The sequence below is a fragment of the Protopterus annectens genome, chromosome 2.part1 (assembly GCF_019279795.1).
Source record: "Protopterus annectens isolate FY-2018-M chromosome 2.part1, PAN1.0, whole genome shotgun sequence".
NCBI classification, from domain to species: domain Eukaryota; kingdom Metazoa; phylum Chordata; order Ceratodontiformes; family Protopteridae; genus Protopterus; species Protopterus annectens.
In genome coordinates, this window is record NC_056729.1 from 920,678,919 (window position 1) to 920,698,622 (window position 19,704).

The 19,704-nt window shown below is 40.6% G+C and overlaps 1 protein-coding gene across 1 annotated transcript in view; it reads right to left on the reverse strand.

Moving 5' to 3' along the window:
* LOC122794919 (NACHT and WD repeat domain-containing protein 2-like) overlaps nt 1-19,704 on the reverse strand; it is a 1,236,179-nt gene that overhangs the window by 14,149 nt on the left and 1,202,326 nt on the right. Inside the window, exon 29 of the mRNA XM_044063511.1 lies at nt 13,547-13,671. Within this exon, the coding sequence (XP_043919446.1) occupies nt 13,547-13,671 (125 nt within the window). The remainder of the gene's footprint in view (nt 1-13,546; nt 13,672-19,704) is intronic.

A 19,704-nucleotide genomic window follows, 5' to 3' on the forward strand; every position in this document is an offset into this window, starting at 1 on the left:
TCAGAACATTTGCATCATAAAAGTCTACTTCCATACACACATTATATATATATATATATATATATATATATATATATATATATATATATATATATACACACACACACACACACACACACACACATATAATATATTATATATATATAAATAAAAATAGAATGACATTACACACGCATATTAGCTTTACTGTTCTGGTCCGGGTGATGTATATTATTTCTTTACCTGTGTAAGTTTGCCTGAAATAAACTTCTCAATTTGCACCTGCAGATGCCATTACTGCTTATTTACTTCTTCATTCCAATTTCCCACTGTAGTATTATTTCTAAAACAATATTTTAATCAGTACATTTATGGTTTTCACTGTGCATAGATCCTAAACGCAGCACATCAGTTCCTAAATGCCTTGTATATCTTTTGTGTACAGTACTTTACACAGCAGATATATCACAGAGCAGTATATCCACTCATCCATAATCCCCATTTTCCCATTTTGCACATGAGGTCTGGGGTGTCACATCAACAATGACTGTCAACTAGTGCAAATATGCACATACATTAATTTAATTTCTCCAGAGTTAACATGACTTGAAAACGCATACGTACTGTACTCTAGGGTTTTGTTAGCACCCTTAGTTGCAATCATTTGTTGTAATGGAAGACTTCTTCAGTGAATCTGGTACTTTTCAGGTGTCACTTTCTCACTCACCATTAAACGAATAGCTTAATCTCCAAATTTTGCAGATAATATTTACCTGTTTCATTGGGAGGGGAGTGGTTAAAGTAGTTGGTATCCACTGGGGTAAAGGGAAAATTCAATATAAAACACTTTACATATAATGATTATAATTCTATGGTAGCACTACCATGAACTGGTCTTAAAAATGCTTTTTCAAATATTCTGGGTCCTACCGAGGAACGCGAGCGTAGGTTATTTATCGCATTACATCTAACAATTCTTGTTGCAAAGTACTGCATGCACTTTATAAGGTACATGTACATATTGGGTGTCTTAATTTTGAAACGTGTATTTTTGTAAAGTAGCATAAACAACACATATAACAAGATGAATTAGGAAGCATTTCTGTTTACAGTCTTAGCGGGAAGTCTGTGGCATCGTAAGCAAAATATTACTATTTCACCAGCAGCAGGTAACATTTATACAGTGCCTGGCTGCATGTGTGCAACAGGGCATATAATAAAAGAAAGTGCATGTTGGCATTTCTTATTAGTGTAATAGTGTACGGGACTGTTTACATTGTTTTGTAGCTCTCAGATTTAATCACCACTGTAACACACACAGCATTTTAATTACCTACCTCTGTGGTTGTCCATTCTAGCCTTACTCCATTCGTTCTTGGAAACCACTCTGCAGCTGCCATTCTAGCCTTGGCCCTCGCTTCATTCTCAGCTTGTTCCTGCAGCTTAATCTGCTAACTAAGGAATTCATTCCCTCAGCTTTTTCCTGCTGCTTAATCCCTCACAGCTGGACGGAAATGAATGTATGTTATTGTTTGAGTGAGCTCAGGCTCAATTCTGACAGGCTGGCAGGCCGTTTCATGGAGCTAACATCATTGCACACATGATGCTGTCAGCTCAAAAAGCCAGAAAAAAAATAATAAAAAAAAACAGCCAGGAAAATCAGAAATTAAGGGGGGCCACTCGGGAATCGTGACACCCCATTATTTGGACCTCAAAACTCAGTAAAAACCGAGTAATTCGGGACAGTGGGAGGTATGCTGAGATCTGGACCCTATAGCTGTGCCAGTGGGGAGTCTTATTGGGGATCTGGACAGAAAAGGAGAAACCAGCCCCAGACTGACTGTGATCTCTGTGTGCTCTTAAGGGAAATTGTACTTTACTGTGTGTGTATTTGTTATCCTTCCCAATGTGCATGCCCCTCACTGGTGCTAGTGGTGAGGATTGAGGCTCCGTGATTGCCGGACCAGTGCACGAATGTCACAATTCCCTTTGGGAAAAACTCTGTGCCTATGAACTACCACATCAATGGTGTTCCACTTAACTCAGAAGGTGTAATAAGATATCTGGGAACACAGGTTGGTAGCAACTTCTCCTTTAACAACCACATTGCCACTGTGGTTAGAAAATCCTTTTATGTGACACATCTCATCACAGGGGGTTTCTCATCTAGGAAGAAAGAGGTCATCGTCCCTCTCTACTCATACCTCATTAGACCTACTATAGAATACAATGCTCCTTTTGGCATGTACCTCACTAGATGCCTGCAACAGCTGGAATGGCCACAAAAATACCTCACCAAAGGATTCTAGACCTTAAACACATGCCTTTATGGACAGACTCAAAAAACTCCAGCTATACTCAGTCTTATATCGCCTCCTTAGAGGCGATCTCTGCCTAACCTACAAATCCATGTCTGACCCATAGCTGCTGGACATGCTACATCTAAAAAAAAAACAATTCCGCTGTGCCACATGCTCCAGGGACCTCAATCTTACCACATTAAATAGAACATGCTGGAGGGATAGGTTCCTTACCTAGAGACTGCCCATGCTCTGGAACAGACTCTACATCCATGTCAAGCAGAGCTCCTCTCTGGCCCTCTTCAAAAGAAATCTTAATGAGTGGATGGGAAACAGAAAACTTACCCCGGAATCACCTCAGCTACCCTGCTAGATAGAGGCAATGGGAACTAACTTCTGTTGACATGATACTAGGGATTCTTATTGGCTAGGCTTACATAGCCCCCAGGGCCATTAGCCTAGTACACACCTATGAACCTATATATGGAAATATTGTCCCTATTCTGAAATGCAGTGATCTTGAAGATAAGTAGCAGGAGTGTAGGAGATCAGATGTCCTTCTCAGGGGTAAAAGGCCCTCCTTAAAGTGTCTGAAAATTTTAAGAGTGAGTTGAGTTTTAGGATTTGCTTTTATTCGTTGTGAATCACAATTTATTTTTTCAAAGTGTCAGAACCCAAATTATCAATTCCACACTACTCTCAATAGCTGATATTGGAAAAGATCTGGAAGCTGTCAAGATACTGTAATTTAAGGATGCCAAAATAATTAGGCATTTGAAAGACTGTATTTTGAAAGTATGCAAATGACCTTTACATGGTCAGCTTTGAGAAATGACGTCAAAAAGTAGTTATGATAACACATGCAGCTGCAGTTATCTTCTATTCTGCCATTCTACCTTGATTACTTAAGTTATGCAACCGTGTTTTACATTAACAAAAAATTCATTAAGTCTAGTCTTAAACAATGGAGCAGAAGGTATTTAAGGAACTCCAAGTTTGTGAAAATTTTTTGTAAAATTTTCTCATCAAGAAAGCGACACTGTCATCTTATCAGAAGGTGATTATTTGTGAAACATCACAGAACACTTTATTTATCACAGCACAAAACATAAGCAGTGTAGGATCACTGATAGCAATGTAATTCAACTTGAATTGCTGCAAAACAGCTAGATTCTTTGCTACAACAGGGAATGTAGGGCATCTTTTTCTTTTTTACACAAAGGCATTGATTATTAGTACATTGTCTTTTAATACATTTATTTTATAGATTATCAGAAAGGCATACTGTGAAAAATAATTCACTTTTATATCCTTCTTTATATTTTCCATGTTGGAATGTCAAAGTTAATTTGTATCCATGTATGCAAAGAACAGGTTACATCTATATTTGGGATGAAAGGATCTAAGTGCTTTGGTGACATTGCAAATTCTGGCATCTAAGAGACCAATGATATCGCTCAACCTTTTAGTACAAGAAATCTGGACAAAACCTAAAAGAACTAGGGGACAAAGGGACAATTTTTTTAAATATCACTCTTATAAACCTGAAAAACTGCTAAAATAATATGATTTGTGTTATACATTTTCTGGATAATATGAAGTCAGAAAGTCAAATGTTTGTCATTATTTAATATCTTCAATCATCAGTGATTTGCCAGGGAACCACACATTTTACAAGGAACAAAGTAAAAATATGAGGTAAAAATGTGGACATTCTGTGAAAATCTGGCCAGTTGAGAGGTATGCCACTGGCTGTTACTCTTTGTTCTGCATTATGAGTGGAGGAGCATCAGTGTGTCTAAGCAGTGAGTCACCTATGACACAGATGTCATTGTGTGCATCAGTGTGCCCACACAGCTTTAGGGGTTTCTGCACAGTATTTTGCTGACCCATGCTTGTGGAAGAAACATTAGTGAGTATAGCATGTAAATTCTGATTATGTTGATGAGGTGTGGATGCAGTGTTACACGTCCTGGGGGAGGCTTAGCAGACTTGGGGAGGGGTTTACAGAGTATCTCAGCATAAAGAGGTTTGGTGATGTGGTGGTGGGATTACATGAAGTGGAAGAGCGAGACTAAGTAGAGAGCAAAGCAATCAGGGCACGTGAAGGATGTGAGAAGTTTGTTTCTAGTTTAAACATGTATCTACTCCTCTTACATGTGGAATTACCAGCTAGCAATAAGGGGATTGTTAATGAACTTACAGAAGTCAATACACTGTCTTACAGTGCCTAGTGCTGTACTGCGGTGGTGGTGCTGCGGTAGCGCTGTCGCCTGACAGTAAGACGTTGTACTGTTCGATTCTCAGCTACAGCGTCTTCTGTCTGGAGACATGCATGAATGGGCGTACCTTCGTTGAAGGTTGGGCATCAAGGCTGGCAACTCGGCACGTAAAAATCTACTGCCAATCATTAGCGGACCGAAGTTCCACTGTGGCGACCCCTAACTGGAAAAAGCCGAAAGACACAACAACAACAGTGCCTAGTGCTAAGAGGCTGGCAACAGAAGGAATTCAGACAGACTGTGGTCCCATGGTGTCTAGTACACTGATGACAGAATTATAATTCGTTATAGAGTAATGCGATTGTTAGGATATAGTAAAAGTGGCTTAAATAATTGTTAGACAGTTTGATGACCCTAGCAAGGGTCAGTCGGGTATATGGAGAGAAGACAAAGACCCTACCACAGTGTAAATGGGAAAACAGTTAAATGTCTAGGAGTTGAATGTCTAATCGTGGAATAAATCAAGACAGTTAAGTATCCCATCGTACTTAAAATCTTAAGTTACGTTGACTCTTAATGTTCAACAACATTTTGACATCTTTTCATACTTTGAATCATCCTTCTTCTCCTTTTATAATTGCTTTCTTAATTTCTTCTTAAGTTTTGCCCACCACTGTATGTCACTATCATGTGACCATCTGCCATATATCCCCAGAAAGACCCATTCAGTTTCACCCACCCATCTGCATTTAAGCACATCAGGAACACTTATCTCCTGCATAGGTACTTAAACAATGCCATTGTAGCCTGGCACAAAAATTACCAAAGTGAGGCCCGCAGTGCTGGCTCAGTGACAAGCCTATACTTTGATGTGTGTACTGACATCCAGATGCAGGGCTACTTGCTGCTTTGCAGGCCAGGCATGCATCTTGGTCTTTGTACTGCATCATCTTGGCAACCAGCCATCACCTAAGGTCAGTGGTCAGTATTACAGTAAACAGGTGTCCCTTCTCTTTCTGGATGGGTAAGCCACTGCTGACTGCTGGATCCACCCTCCTGGCTTCCCCATTGCCAAACTTGCCAATCAATCTGAGGCCATCAGAGATTTCCTAAAAATACACACAATGGCCATTTTGATATGACATCCCCTCCCATATCACATTTGTATTTCTAAGGCACCATATGTTGGCATTAAAAATGCACATACTTTATTTAAGATCCCTTCCCTCAATATAGCTAAGTCATGTCCTGAGGAACAGAAGTAATATGGGAATGTGAGTGCATGACATAGACTTTTAAGTACCTGAAGGACAATTCCACATCAGTGGAGCCTAGGAGGACAATGGAAGGGTGGCAGTTATACAAAGTGGCATTCTTGTGGGAGTTAATGAGTCAAGGAATAGTTACATTATTCAAGAAAATACAGTGCAAACTTTAGGCAATTTCTGAAAGGATGAAAAAGGCAAACTATTAAAAGCATGTATTAAATGCTATAAACACTGTGCTATGTGATTAAAAGCAGAAGACAGCAGTATGCTTATCAGAAGACTAAAAATAGTAGGATAGGCATATATGTAAATCAGGTGCAGTAAGCTGGCCATGAAAGTATAAAGCAGAATATCAGCATATCTCTGGCCAATAACAGCAGGATATATGAGCAAAATTGTATGTGTGAGTTGAACCTTAAATTTACATTGTTTTCTTAATATTTGTTTCTGTCAGAATCAGTTGGATTAGTCTGCCTGGAATTTACATGGGGTCTAACCAAATCCTTTACTTACAGCTTTAGATATACTTTATATGAGATTGGTTATTCCCTCAAAATTAGAATCAGGTAGAAACTACATCTCTGAGTTTCCTGCTTTACAAAAGTGTGGGTGAATAAGTTGGTTGGTGAGGTGCAGTAAAGGCACAACTGTTGTAAACGGTTTTACCATGCTTTGTTGTATCTCCCAAGGCAACAGCATACATTCTAAATTCAGGAAATTTCTAATAGTTTATGTCACACTGAACTCATGTCACTTCAGGACTTATGGTAACTCTGTCCTTTGGGAGAGCTTAGCTCAGTGCTGACTTTGATTTCTTGGGTCTAGTATATATCGCCAAACTGCAAAATCCCAACCATCAGAAACCTTGAAAGATAATGCCTGAAACACTAAAGAGTGAAAAAGTTAACTTTAGGCATATTTTGGAGGGGGGCTTACCCCTTGCATACTCCATGACCTTATATATATTCCAACGAGACTGTCAAGCTAACTCAGAGAATCGCAAAATCTCCCAAAAGAAGGGAGTCTCTTAATACTTTACTATACAGAATAGTGATCAGTCATATTCCATGGTGTACACAAAAGGCTGTAGACAGCAAATGCCACTGCACCAGAAGAACGATGAAACTGTATCATAAAAACCACTTTAATGGATGATAGAAATGAAAAAAACACACAGATAAAAGTAAAGCGCTTTTCGTCTCACTTAGTTGTGGGACTTCTTCAGACAAAGAACTATACAACAACTACAGATATAGATCCTGGTGGGGTGATGCCACAATTACAAACACCACAGCTGAACTTAATACTAATTAAGTGTTAAGTAGTTTAAACTATTAGAGAAACTGTGTTTGCTGTGAAACACTGAATATCATGCTTATCTGACAAAAACTGAACAAGTCGGAGACATTTACATGTTATAAATTGTAAAATATTAAGAACTTTTTAAAAAACTTTTTAACATCTTTTTTAAAACATGTATATACTTAACAATATTGGGTCCTTAGTAATGAGATACGAATCCAATAAATACATACAAAATATATAATATAAAATACAGGTATTTACCGTAAGCAAAATCCTGTTGTCAAACAATAGCTTGCTATAGAAAAACTCATGAATCCAGCATATATACCATGTGAAAAAGGGAAGGGGAAAAAAGAGGTAAAAAACACAATTCGAATGCCACAACTAATTTAAACAAATAATAGTTTGACCCAATAAAGAACTTAGTTACCATGAAGGTAGTCTAACCTGGTACTAGTCTAATGTGAACCAAAACCATGAATGGAATAAATATTAAAACAATTTGTTAAGAATATTGCAAACTATGATATGTGCCTTATATACATTGAGGGCGATAAGTCTATAGTAGTGGAACTAGCTGATCCAAGAAATACATCTGAACCATGTATATAAACAATGTGTAAAGACCGTATCAAGCAAGCAAAAACAGTGTGTCTGAATACATAAGACTCGTAGATCTGGTATGCATCATGTGTATGAAAAAGGGGGGGGGGTGGTTGGGAAAAATTGAATAAAATATATATATAAAAATATCACCAATAACATCATAGAAAACCAGGTTGATGTAGAACGTAACTGTATAGAACAAGTCGATATTGAAACAATAACTAATATCTAAATCACAAACATGATGAAAATAGAAATAGATCTATTCAGTGCATACACATGGAATATGTGTATAGTTATATCCTCATTTACACAAACTTCTTAGCTTCAATATTGGATAGAGGGAGCATATTTCATTGAGTCCAGGAATGACACTGGCATTACACTGGATCTGTCAGTATAATTCCAATACCTCTAATTGTACATGATATGGTCCACCCCTACCATCTGTGGGAACACAATAGACTGCTCTAAACAGAAATTTATGATTCGGATTTTCCATTGTATGTTTTGCTAATGCATTTTCCCAACTTCAATGCAACTTCCCCATGATATTATATCCATCTCTACTTTAAGTCAATTTAAAGCTAAGCTAAAAACTCATCTGGGCTCAATGCGAAGTTGCAATTGCCTAAACCCGGGATAGTCCACTCCAGAATGTAATAACTGTCTATAACTCATGAATATTCTACATCTCCTTACTATCCTACCCCTCTTACATTTAAAATAAATTAGAAAGAATAAGTTAGAATGCTCTTATTTTGAATGTATATTTTGCCTCATTGTTTAGTTAAGTGTTTTGTTACCTGTGTTTTGAAGCTTTTCTCCCCGGGCCTCCGCTGAAAATGGACATGCATCCAGTCGGATCCTCCCGGTCAACAAATGTAAAATAAAAATAAAAATAAAAAAATAAAAATAAAATAAATTTTCAGATTTGTTTTTCCTAATAGCATATAAGTGTTCATAGACACGTTCACGGAGTTTTCTGTCAGTTTTCCCAAAGTAAAATGCTGGGCATTGTTGACACTGGGCTACATATACTACACCTTTAGACTGACAGGAAAATTTGTGTCTCAGCTCATATGTAATATTCCTTATGCAAAAAGTTTCCCCAGTATTCATATGAGAACAATAATTACACATATTGCATTGAAACATGCCCTTTCTCCATGGTAGTCCCTGTATGTTGCTCTCCATGATTTGTTTGATGTTTTTACCTCTTCTCCAAACTATGTTTGGTTTGTCCGGTAGTTTATTGTAGTGGTACAAAACACTTGGTGGTACCGGTTCAAAAACCAGAAACATCATTACTAAGACTGGCATTCATAACACCTTTCAGTATTGACAGTGAGGTTATCACATTGATAATCAATAAAAATTGGCCAATAATTAATAATGACAAAGAATTACTGCTTCCCTTCCTCCTCTCCTACGATAGAGTTTCTCTTTCTCCTTTTGGTACTAAGATTAGTTCTATAAATTATTATAAATCAACTTTTGCTCTCTGCTTCATGCCTTGTTCTTGATGTTATTACAGCTAATACTATTATCCTTAGAAGTGTGATTTTTTTATATGTATATCTGTAATTGGGTTCTATTTTTTTAATGTCTCGCCATTTATGATGATTTGTCAATTTGATTGTCTATTTTTGACCTTTTGTTAAAATTTATGTGGAGCTTTTCTCCCCGGGCCTCTACTGAAAATGGAAATATATCCAGCTAGACTAGCCCGGTCAACAAATGTAAAATAAAATAAATAAATAAATTGTGTCAGCTGGAGAGTCGATTATGGTGCCCAGTTTGCAGTCGTCTGCGAACTTGGTGAGCCATAGTCCTCCCACGTTTGCCTGTACCTCGGAAAAGTATATACCGAACAAGAGTGGTCCCAGGACAGAACCCTGTGGGACGCCACTTGTGACTGGTTTCGAGTCTGACATGGCTCCAGCAACTCTCACTCTGTGGGTTCTGTCTTTGAGCCAGTTTGCCACCCATCTTGTGACATAGGGGTTTATATTTAAGCTGGACAGCTTATCTATGATGCCCGAGTGGGGTATTGTGTCAAATGCCTTTGCAAGGTCCAGATAGGCTGTGTGGACTACCTTCCCTTCATCTATGGCTTTGGTGACTGTTTTGAAGAAGTCAACCAGGTTCAAAATGCAGGATCTGCCCTTGACAAAGCCAAACTGGGTAGGATCTAGTGTCTGTAGGTCCCCAATGCCTTTGTTTATGAGCTCCATGATGATCCTCTCCATAGCCTTGCAGACTAAGCTAGTCAGGCTTATGGGGTGATAGTTTCCAGGGTCCGTAGAGGCTCCACCTTTGTGGAGTGGGACCACTGTTGCTGTACGCCATTATGTGGGCACATATCTTGTAGTGAGGCTGAGATTGTATAGCTGTTTTATTGGAGGGATTAGTTCTCTTGGAGTTCATGTAGGATGCAACCTGGGACGCCATCTTGTCCCATGGAAGCAGTGTTTTTTGCTTTGGAGAAGGCAGCCTTCACCTGTGCATCAGAGATGTTTGGGAGGCAGCCTTCTGCTGGAATAAATACTTGCTCTTTTGGTGGGGAGGGGGTGGAGAAGTTTGCACTGAACCTGTCTGCCAGGATATTGGCGATGTCTGTGGGTTCAGTGTATTTTTTGTCGTTTAGAATCAACTCAGAATAAGTCTGGGAGTTGCATCCCAGGTTCCTAACATAACTGAAAAAAGCCTTATGATTGTCTTTGGTGTCCTGTGCAATTTTTCTCTCGAAGCTGGCCTTGGAGGATTTTATGAGGGATCGTAATTTTTTGCTAGTACTGATCAGAGATGCCTTCCCTATTAGGGATTTTGCTCTATCATGTAGTAGCTTCCTCCTTCTGTTGTACAGTTTATTTATGGCAGGGGTCCACCAGATTGGACGCCTGCCTTTGGATGATTGGGTCTTGGTTTTGTTTGGGATAGCATGATCCTTGCATTCCTGGAGATGTCCGTAGAATGCGTTTATATAGGATTCTGCAGTTTGGGCCATAGTTTCCACTGGCCCTGGGGCCTTGAAGGATTCCACTTCAGTTTTGAGAAGTGAGAGGTTCGCTTTTGAGAAGTTTTTCACTGTGGTTTTCTGGACTATGGGTGGGGTCGGGATGTGGACATCCAGTGAAATTAATTTATGGTCTGATCTTACCAATGAGGGATATACTTCTGGTGTGGAGCACAGAGTCCCCATGTTGGTAATGATCAGGTCTAGTATGTTGTCCCCCTTGTGGGAGTGGTGACTAGTTGTTCCAGAGCATTTGAGTTTATAATTTCCAGGAACCTTTGGGCTAAGGTGCTGGGGCTTGAGTAGTGCTCCCAGTCAATGTTTGGGTAGTTGAAGTCACCCAATATAATGGTGTTCGGAGAGATCTTCATGTTCTCCAATGTTTTCAGGAAAGCCGAGTGGGATTCCTGACTTTGAGAGGGTGGTCTGTAGGATGCTACAAACTGAAAAGCAGTCTTGCCCACTGTTAGTTGCACATGGATGGTCTCCGATACTTCGTGCAATGCCACTAACCTGGAGGTGTGGATATCCTTGATAAATATGGAAACTCCTCCTCCTTTTGTGGTTCGGTCCGGGTTTTGGGGCCGAAAAGCATGATATGAGGTATAGCCTGGTAGTGCTGGGGTATCTCTGGAGCCTTGAACCAGGTTTCTGTCACTGCACAGATATCGATGTTCTCCATACTGAGGAGAGCTTTGAGTGCATGCATCTTGAGGTTAAGACTTCTGGCGTTAAGCAGCATTACCCTTAGTTTCTTGTTCCTTGTGCTGTCTATGGGGGTAGGTTTGACTTTTGAGCCTTGCCTAAAAAAGGCACTATGAGGTTGGCAAGAGCCTTTGCCAATATCCGAAAGCCCAGTGGTGACAGATGCAAGCCGTCCCTAGTGAAGCAACGTGGCTTGTCGAGCATGTCATCCCAGGCTGACAGACACTGGATCCCCTTTGAATGACACCAAAATTTTAGCCAATTGTTAAAATCGATCATTTTGTCTTTGTACTGTGGCGTGAGGGTAAGATGCTGCTCAAGGTCAGGGTCATACCAGCCTGGGCTACATGATCAGAGAGCTCCTCTATGTCTCTTTTCATGTAGTCCAGGGAGGTATGTCTCAGGTCATTCACACCAGCATGTACAATGACTGAGCCATATTTGTATTTGCTTTGGAGTGACTTAAGTGCTTGCTTTATGTGGCGGATCCTAGCACCCGACAGGCAGCTCACCGTGACCTTCTCTTTATTCAGCCTGGTGAGCGTGACGTCAGTGTGTCTGACAATAGAGACACCTATTACAGGAGTATCAGGTGTGTTATTCAGCCTTAAGGGCTGTGGCTGCTTGGCACACTGACTTTGTGGGCTATGTGTTGTGCGTGTTTTGTTTTGAGGTAGCGTTTGCTTGGATGTCTGCTTTGGAGGTCTCTGTTGCTTAGGTATATTTTTATTTAGAGCCTCCAAGTATGTTTTTGTGTATTTATGTGTTTGGTTCGCTGATGTGGTGGGACTATGTGATACTGGAATTGTGTTGTGTGAGGTTATCTTCTCCTCCTGACTGGTTACACCAGTTTTGAGATGAGAGAGCTCAGCCTCCAGTTTGGCTAAATAGTTGCATCTCTCACATATATTTGAACCTGTTTGGAGGAGGAGAGGGTTGTTCATGTACATGAGACAGTTGTAACATTGCCTCAAAATTCCCAGATTCACCAGCTGGACTGGAGAGGAAACCATTGACTGACCTTTGGACATGCTAGAGTAATATAGGGAACTGAATTCAAGATGGACCAATAGAGGATAGGGTAATCGTAGAGAGTATAAGAGTAAGTAGTGCTTATGGTTTAATAGTGCTAACTTGTAGGATTACTTAATTGGACCAGTGAAGGGCCTTAGAATGAGAATATGGTGTTTAAATTGAGAGATAGAGCAGTTCTAAGGGAAAAAGGAAAAAGTGAAGAGCAGACTTTGTGGAGCCAGGAATAGTTTAAACCCAATTAGGTGGCGCTGCCCGCTGTTGCACTATGCACAAAAACGCGCAAAACTGCACAAAAGAGGGTTTTAAGAGAAGAAGATGAAGGAGTTTGGAATTGACCCAAAATGGCCAATAAAACTACAGTTCCAAGTCAGTAACCACTCCCACAGGGGCAGGCAGGCTGCTCAATGTTTTTCACTGCCACTGATCAACAGAGAGACTTCCCTTTAGCCCAAGCAAAAAATGGCCTCCAAGAAACTTACAAACAGTTCAAGAACAGCAAGCCTGTAACTGAACTTTTTTAAATCTCAGAAAAGTGGGAAAAAAAGCAAGATTTTTTTTGTTTTTTTGTTTTTTTCAGAGATTACATAGGTTCACAAGTATCAACAAGTTATAACAGTGCAGTAAATGACCCCACACAAGAGTTTGTTTGTTGGTGTTTGATATTCCATGGTGTCTTTTTCTTCAGGTAGCTGATGTTCAGGAAATTTCACCCTGACAACCTGTAGAGAAGCATGCCCCCCCCCCCCGACATTAGCTTGCACTGCTACTCTCAGAAGACGTAACGGTATCTGGTTTAACATCACTGGCATAGTGCTGCCATTGCACAAGCAAAACATCAGCACTGATGTTCCTTTTAGCGTTATTTCTACTTTGAAGATACTCTGTGCAAATGACTTAGTCAAAACAAGCGAAGTTATCTTATGCTGTGAGAAACGTACAGGTTCAGCACTTAAACTGCAAATATACAATCAATGATTTTGATTTTGATTTCAGAACACTTTTATCTTATCCTCCACACAGCACTCTTGTCATAAGAATTACATTTTGTTTTTGTTTTTACTTTTGCTAGCTATTTCTTTGCATACTTTATAAAATTATGCTTCCTACCTGCAAGCAAAACTGCTTTGGCACCACCTTCCAACATGCACAGTTTGCTGCCAACTGTAATATGCAGATTTTCATATCCAGGAATTGTCTTGTGACCTCGTTTAAAGGGATCCCATACTTTTATCCTGAGCAAGAAACAGAGAAAAAAGTTGAACTTATACAACTGAAGCTATATAAATGTCTGTGTGTATATGTACACAAACACACACACACACACACACACACACACACACACACACACACACACACACACACACACACACACACACAAAATGCAGCTGGAAAAGTGGAGGGTCTTGGTTTGATTCCTGGTTAAAGCATGCACTTCTTTTGTGTTGTGCTGTTAGACTTTGACTGTGGCCTTAAACTCTAACCTAACCTCTAAAAGCTTTTAATTAATATAAAAGTGTGGGTTCTGGCTCAGAGAAGTAAGTTAATGCACTCTCCTTTCGTCTCTTTGTCTGATTTTATCTATCTATTGGTTCCCTCTGTTTGAAAAAGGGCACAGCTGATACAATGTTCTCAGCTGTGTCCCAATTTATCAAATGTTTTATCAGTCAAATGCAGGTGGTTGAAATATTTAGGTAATGTTTGTACTTTGAGAGGTATGCTGCCAGGTTTTGTGTGCAAGATCACAGTACAGCAGGAAGAGAGGACATACGCTTTCTCCACTGTTCTGCAGTCTCAGAGTTGGTATATATAATTAGCAGGTGGTGTGTGGGGCATGGCCCCCAAGATGGGGGTTATGGGGGGGGGGAGTTGTGCCCCTGCAAAAACAGTTCTTATGAAGTTTGTAGTGTGTGTGTGTGTGTGTGTGTGTGTGTGTGTGTGTGTGTGTGTGTGTATATGTCTTTGTGTGAGTGTGTGTGTGTGTGTGTGTGTGTGTGTGTGTGTGTGTGTGTGTGTGTGTGTGTGTGTGTCATTGTGCGTGCTGTTTAAGTATGTTTCAATTTATTGTGCTGTGTTGTGTGAAAGCGTGATAATGTATGATGCAGTGAGTTTGGTGATCAGTGATTTGCAATTGATTGAGTTTTTTTCCAGTATGTAGTTGGATATAGTGTCACAAACACACACATATATGTATTGACATACACATATACAGAGGATGTACAACTATATTTTGCATCTCTACAAGTGGATACACAAACCATTTCCAGAACTTAAACAGACTGTTATATCAATTAGAAGAGCAGGACCTAGTCAGTCTGGGAGCATAGCTTTAGCTAGGACTCGCACTCAGACCTTCTGGATTATTGTTCCAGTTCCTGTGCCATTGTTACGGATATGTCTGAGAACTTGATACTATTTTTATGCTTCAAGTCTCACTCAAACACAATTAATTCACACACAGATCAGTGAGAGCAGAGGAAGTGCATTTACACCTGTTTTTTACTATTATTTTTTACTGGATAAATGATCTGGACTTCAGACCTTTTTTTCACCCAGAACTCTAGCTCCCATATGGAGCACATTTCAAATGCAGTAACTGCCACCTCCAACACAGTACTCAAACAATCAGGCAAAAGTGGGAAAGGAGAGAGTGCATCCACAAACTCTCTGAACCAAAAGTTATAAATGATATGATACTAGGCACTAGTCAAAGCTATTAGCACAGCATTAAAGAAATGGAGGTTTCAGCAAAGACTTGAACCCAGACCATTGGTTTACCATTTCTGTTACTCTATCATTAAGCTACTGAAGTAGCCACTCATTCAATAAGGTAGAGGACTAGGCAAAAATAATCAAGCCATCTGTGGCTATTTTGTTAATGATTTATTAAATTAAAGATCTAATATTTCTAACTTCTCTCATAATTTACAGCCCTATATAGACCAATCCAAACTTCTTAAGCAACACTTGTAATCTCTGCTTAACTAATTTACTTCAGCTTTTAATTATAAGTAGGTAGCTTTGCTTCCAGACCCTTATTTTTATCATTTGCAATTGCTTTAACTGCCACTGCCTGAATGTACCCTATTCTGGAAAAAAAATTAAGATGAATCAATTCTACTCACACAGGAACTTTCAGAAAGATCAATATTCTTATTAATATTAAATTCTAAAGATAAACTACTCTGCAGGAACACTCCTCCTTTACAGTATTGTTTTCTGTCAGATGTAATGGTTTCCAACACCTGAGTGAACAACCTGATCTTTAAATTAGTTTATAACTATGCAGACACAGTTTAACAACTCAAAAACAGTTCAATAGCTTAAATTGCTAAATGACATTAACTGCAGCAAAGTTTTTCTTATCTAGTATAGAATGGACTACTAAAAGTAATCAAATCATGTAGAAAATGTCTTAATCCATAGGTTCATAGGTTGGTACTAGGCTATCGGCCCTAGGGCCTATACAAGCCTAGCCATAACAATTCCCTGGATATTTCTTCCCATAATATTTACTTCCCTGGACCCCTGTCTAGCAGGGTGACTGACATGATCCCCGGGGTGAATTTCCTATCAACCATCCAATCATCAAGGCTCCTTTTAAAGAGAGCCAAGGAGGCACTCTGCTTGACATGTATGGGCAGTCTATTCCAGAGTATGGGGAGTCTCTGGGTCAGGAATCTATCCCTCCAGCATGTTTTGTTTATTGTGATGACAAGGTTTAGATCCCTGTAGCATGTGGCTCTGAGGGATTGGGATTTCTTTAAGTGGAGCATGTCCAACAGCTCAGGGTTTGACATGGCCTTGTATGTTAAGCAGAGGTCACCTCTGAGTAGACGATATGCCACAGAGTATAGCTGGAGTTATTTTAGACGGTCAGCATAAGGCATCTGCTTTAGGCCTGTGATTCTTTTAGTGAGGTATTTCTGTGGTCTTTCCAGCTGTTGCAGATGTCTTGTGAGGTACATACCAAATGGGGCATTATACTCTATAATGGATCTAATGAGGGATGAGTACAGTGGGACAATGACCTCCTTTTTTCTGGATGAAAAGCCTTTAGTGATGAGGTGTGCCACATAGAAGGATTTCCTGACTGTTGTGGCAATATGGTTATCGAAGGTGAGACCACTGTCCACCTGTGTCCCTAAGTCTCTCATCACACTTTTGATGTTTAGTGTACTGCCACCTATGTGGTAATTCATGGGTATATGTTTTTTTCCAAAGGGGATAACTATACATTTCTTGGCATTAAGTTTGAGCCCATGGCTCTGGCACCAGGCATCTATTTCTGTAAGGCCCTTTTGTAGAATATCCACATCATTTGGGGATTCAATAATGGCTCCCAGTTTGCAGTCATCTGCGAACTTTGTTAGCCAGAGTCCCTTAGTGTTGGCCTGTACTTCAGAGAAGTAGATGCCAAACATGAGCGACCCCAGGACTGAACCCTGAGGTACTCCACTTGTCACTTGTCTGGAGCTGGATTTGGAGTCGGCTACTTTTACAGTCTGGGTTTTGTCAGTAAGTCAATTGGCAACCCATTGAGTGACATAGGGATTTATGCCCAGCTTAGTAAGTTTATCCATGATTCCAGAGTGGGGGATGGTGTTGAAGGCCTTGGCGAGGTCCAGATAGACTGTGTGGACTGCCTTACCCTTGTCCATAGCTCTGGAGACTGATTCGAAGAAGTCAATCAGGTTCAGGAGACAAGATCGGCCCTTCATGAACCCAAACTGGTTGGGGTCCAGTGTTTGATGGTTGCCAACGTCTTTGTTTATAAGGTCCATGATAATGCATTCCCTGCCCTTGCAAATCAGGCTTGTCAGACTGATGGGAAGGTGGATCTCCCCTTGTGGAGTGGGTTAACTGTAGCTGTGCACCACTCAGTGGGCACAAAGCCCGAGGTGAGGCTATGATTAAACATGGCACTTAGGTGAGGTGCCAGTTCATTTTGTAGTTCATGTAGTACACAGCCCAGGATGTCATCTGGTCCCATGGATGCTGTATTCTTAGCTTTGGAGAGTGCGGTTTCTACCTGTGTGGCCGTGATTACCGGAATTTGGCAATCTTTTGGTATTGAGATGGGCCCTTTAGGGGGTGAGAGGGGGGTGAAGTTGGCACTAAATCGATCTGCCAGGATATTGGCAATATCCTTGGGATCAGTATATTTAATGCCATTCTGTTGTAGCTCAAAGCAGATCTGAGTATTGCCATTTAGATTCTTGACATAACTATAGAATACCTTGTGGTTGTCTTTGGAATCTTTGGCAATTTTATTTTTGTAACTAGCTTTTGAGGAGTTTATGAAGGACCTCAGCTTCTTACTGAGGCTGGTGAGGGAGTTTTTTGCATCCTGGAATTTTCCTCTTTTCTGCAAAAATTTCTTCCTTCTGTTGTATACTTTGTTTATAGCAGGGGACCACCAGATTGGCTTCCTTTTTTTGGAGGAGAGCATCTTGGTTCTACTTGGGATGGCATGATTCATGCACGAGTGGATGTGCTCATACAGTGCCTTAGTGTAGGATTCAGCAGTCGAAATTTCAGATCCCGTCTGCATGGGTGTCATGAAGTTTGTCACTTCTGACTTCAGTAGCATGAAGTTGGCTTTGGAGAAGTTTTTTATGGAGGTTTCCTTACTAGGGAGGTGGGGGTGGGATGTGGATGTCAAGGGTGAGTTGCTTATGGTCATACCTGACCAATGAGGGGGTGACCACTGGTGTGAAGCATCTATCTCCCATGTTGGTAATGACCAGGTCTAGGATACTGGAGCCCCTGGTGGGACAATGGATTAGTTGATCCAGGGCACTGAAATTTATGAATTCCAAGAACCGTTGGGAAAAGGTGTTGGTATCTGAGTAGTTTTCCCAGTTAATGGCAGGGTAGTTGAAATCACCCAGTATTAGGGTGTTTGGTTGTATCTTAATATTTTCCAGTATGTTTAGAAAGGTGTAGTGGGAATCTTGGGGCATGGTGGGGGATCTGTAGCAAGCTGCAATTTGGATTGCAGTCTTACCTAGTGTTAGTTGCACCTGGAGAATTTCAGATGCATTGTGTTGGGCAAGTAGCCTGGAGGTGTGAATATAGGTTCATAGGTTCATAGGTAGGTACTAGGCTATCTGCCCAAGGGCATTTATAAGCCTAGCCAGAGTGTGTCGGCTTTCGCCGCTCCATTGATTAATTAACTGATGCTCTGTCAAGCAGAGCCAATGAAGTGATCCCAGGGGTGTATTTTCTGTTACCCATCCACTCGTCAAGGTTTCTCTTGAAGAGTGTTAGTGAGGGGCTCTGCCTGATGTAATTTGGAATTTTGTTCCAAAGCATGGTGAGTCTCTGTGACAGGAATCTATCCCTCCAACATGTTCTATTTATTGTTGTGGCAAGGTTTAGCTCACTATATCCTTGGTGAATATGGACACTCCTCCACCTTTAGTGTTTCGGTCTTGGTTTTGTGGCTGAAAAGTGTAGTAAGAGTTGTAGCCTGGTATTGCAGGGGTGCTCTCTGGAGCCTTGAACCAGGTCTCAGTTACTGCACAGATATCGATGTTCTCCATTTTTAGGAGTGCCTCGAGAGAGTGCATTTTGAGGTTTAGACTTCTAGCATTGAGTAGCATTATCTTCAGATTTTGCATGCTTGTATCTGTTACGGTGGTGGTTTTGTCCTTTGAACCTTGCCTAAAAAAGGCACTATAGAGGTGGCAAGAGCTTTAGCCATTAACCTGAATTCCAGGGGTGACAGGTGCAGACCATCTCTGGCAAAGCATCGTGGTATGTCGATCATGTCTTCCAAGGCAGACAGACACAGGATCCCCTTTGCATGACACCAGAAGCTTAGCCAATTGTTGAAGCCAATCATTTTGTCCTTATACTGTGGTATCATTCTGGGCAAAGGCAGGATGCTACTCAGGGCTAGGGTCATACCTGCCTGGGCCACATTATCCGAGCGCTTTTCCATGTCTCTTTTCATGTAGTCCAGGGAGGTACAGCTCAAGTCATTCACTCCAACATGGACAATGACAGAGTCATATTTGTACTTGTTGTGGAGTGACTTGAGTGCATGCGTTATGTGGCGGATCCTGGCATCCGACAGGCAGCTGACTGTAATTTTCTCCTTGTTCAGCCTGGTGAGTGGGACATCAGTGTGCCTGACTATAGAGTAATTTATGACTAAAGTGTTTGGTACATTGTCTTGCCTTAGGGGCTGTTTTTGGGTGGCACACTGGTGTTGTGAGCTATGTGTCACTTTGGTTGTGACTAGTGTTTGTTTGCGTTTC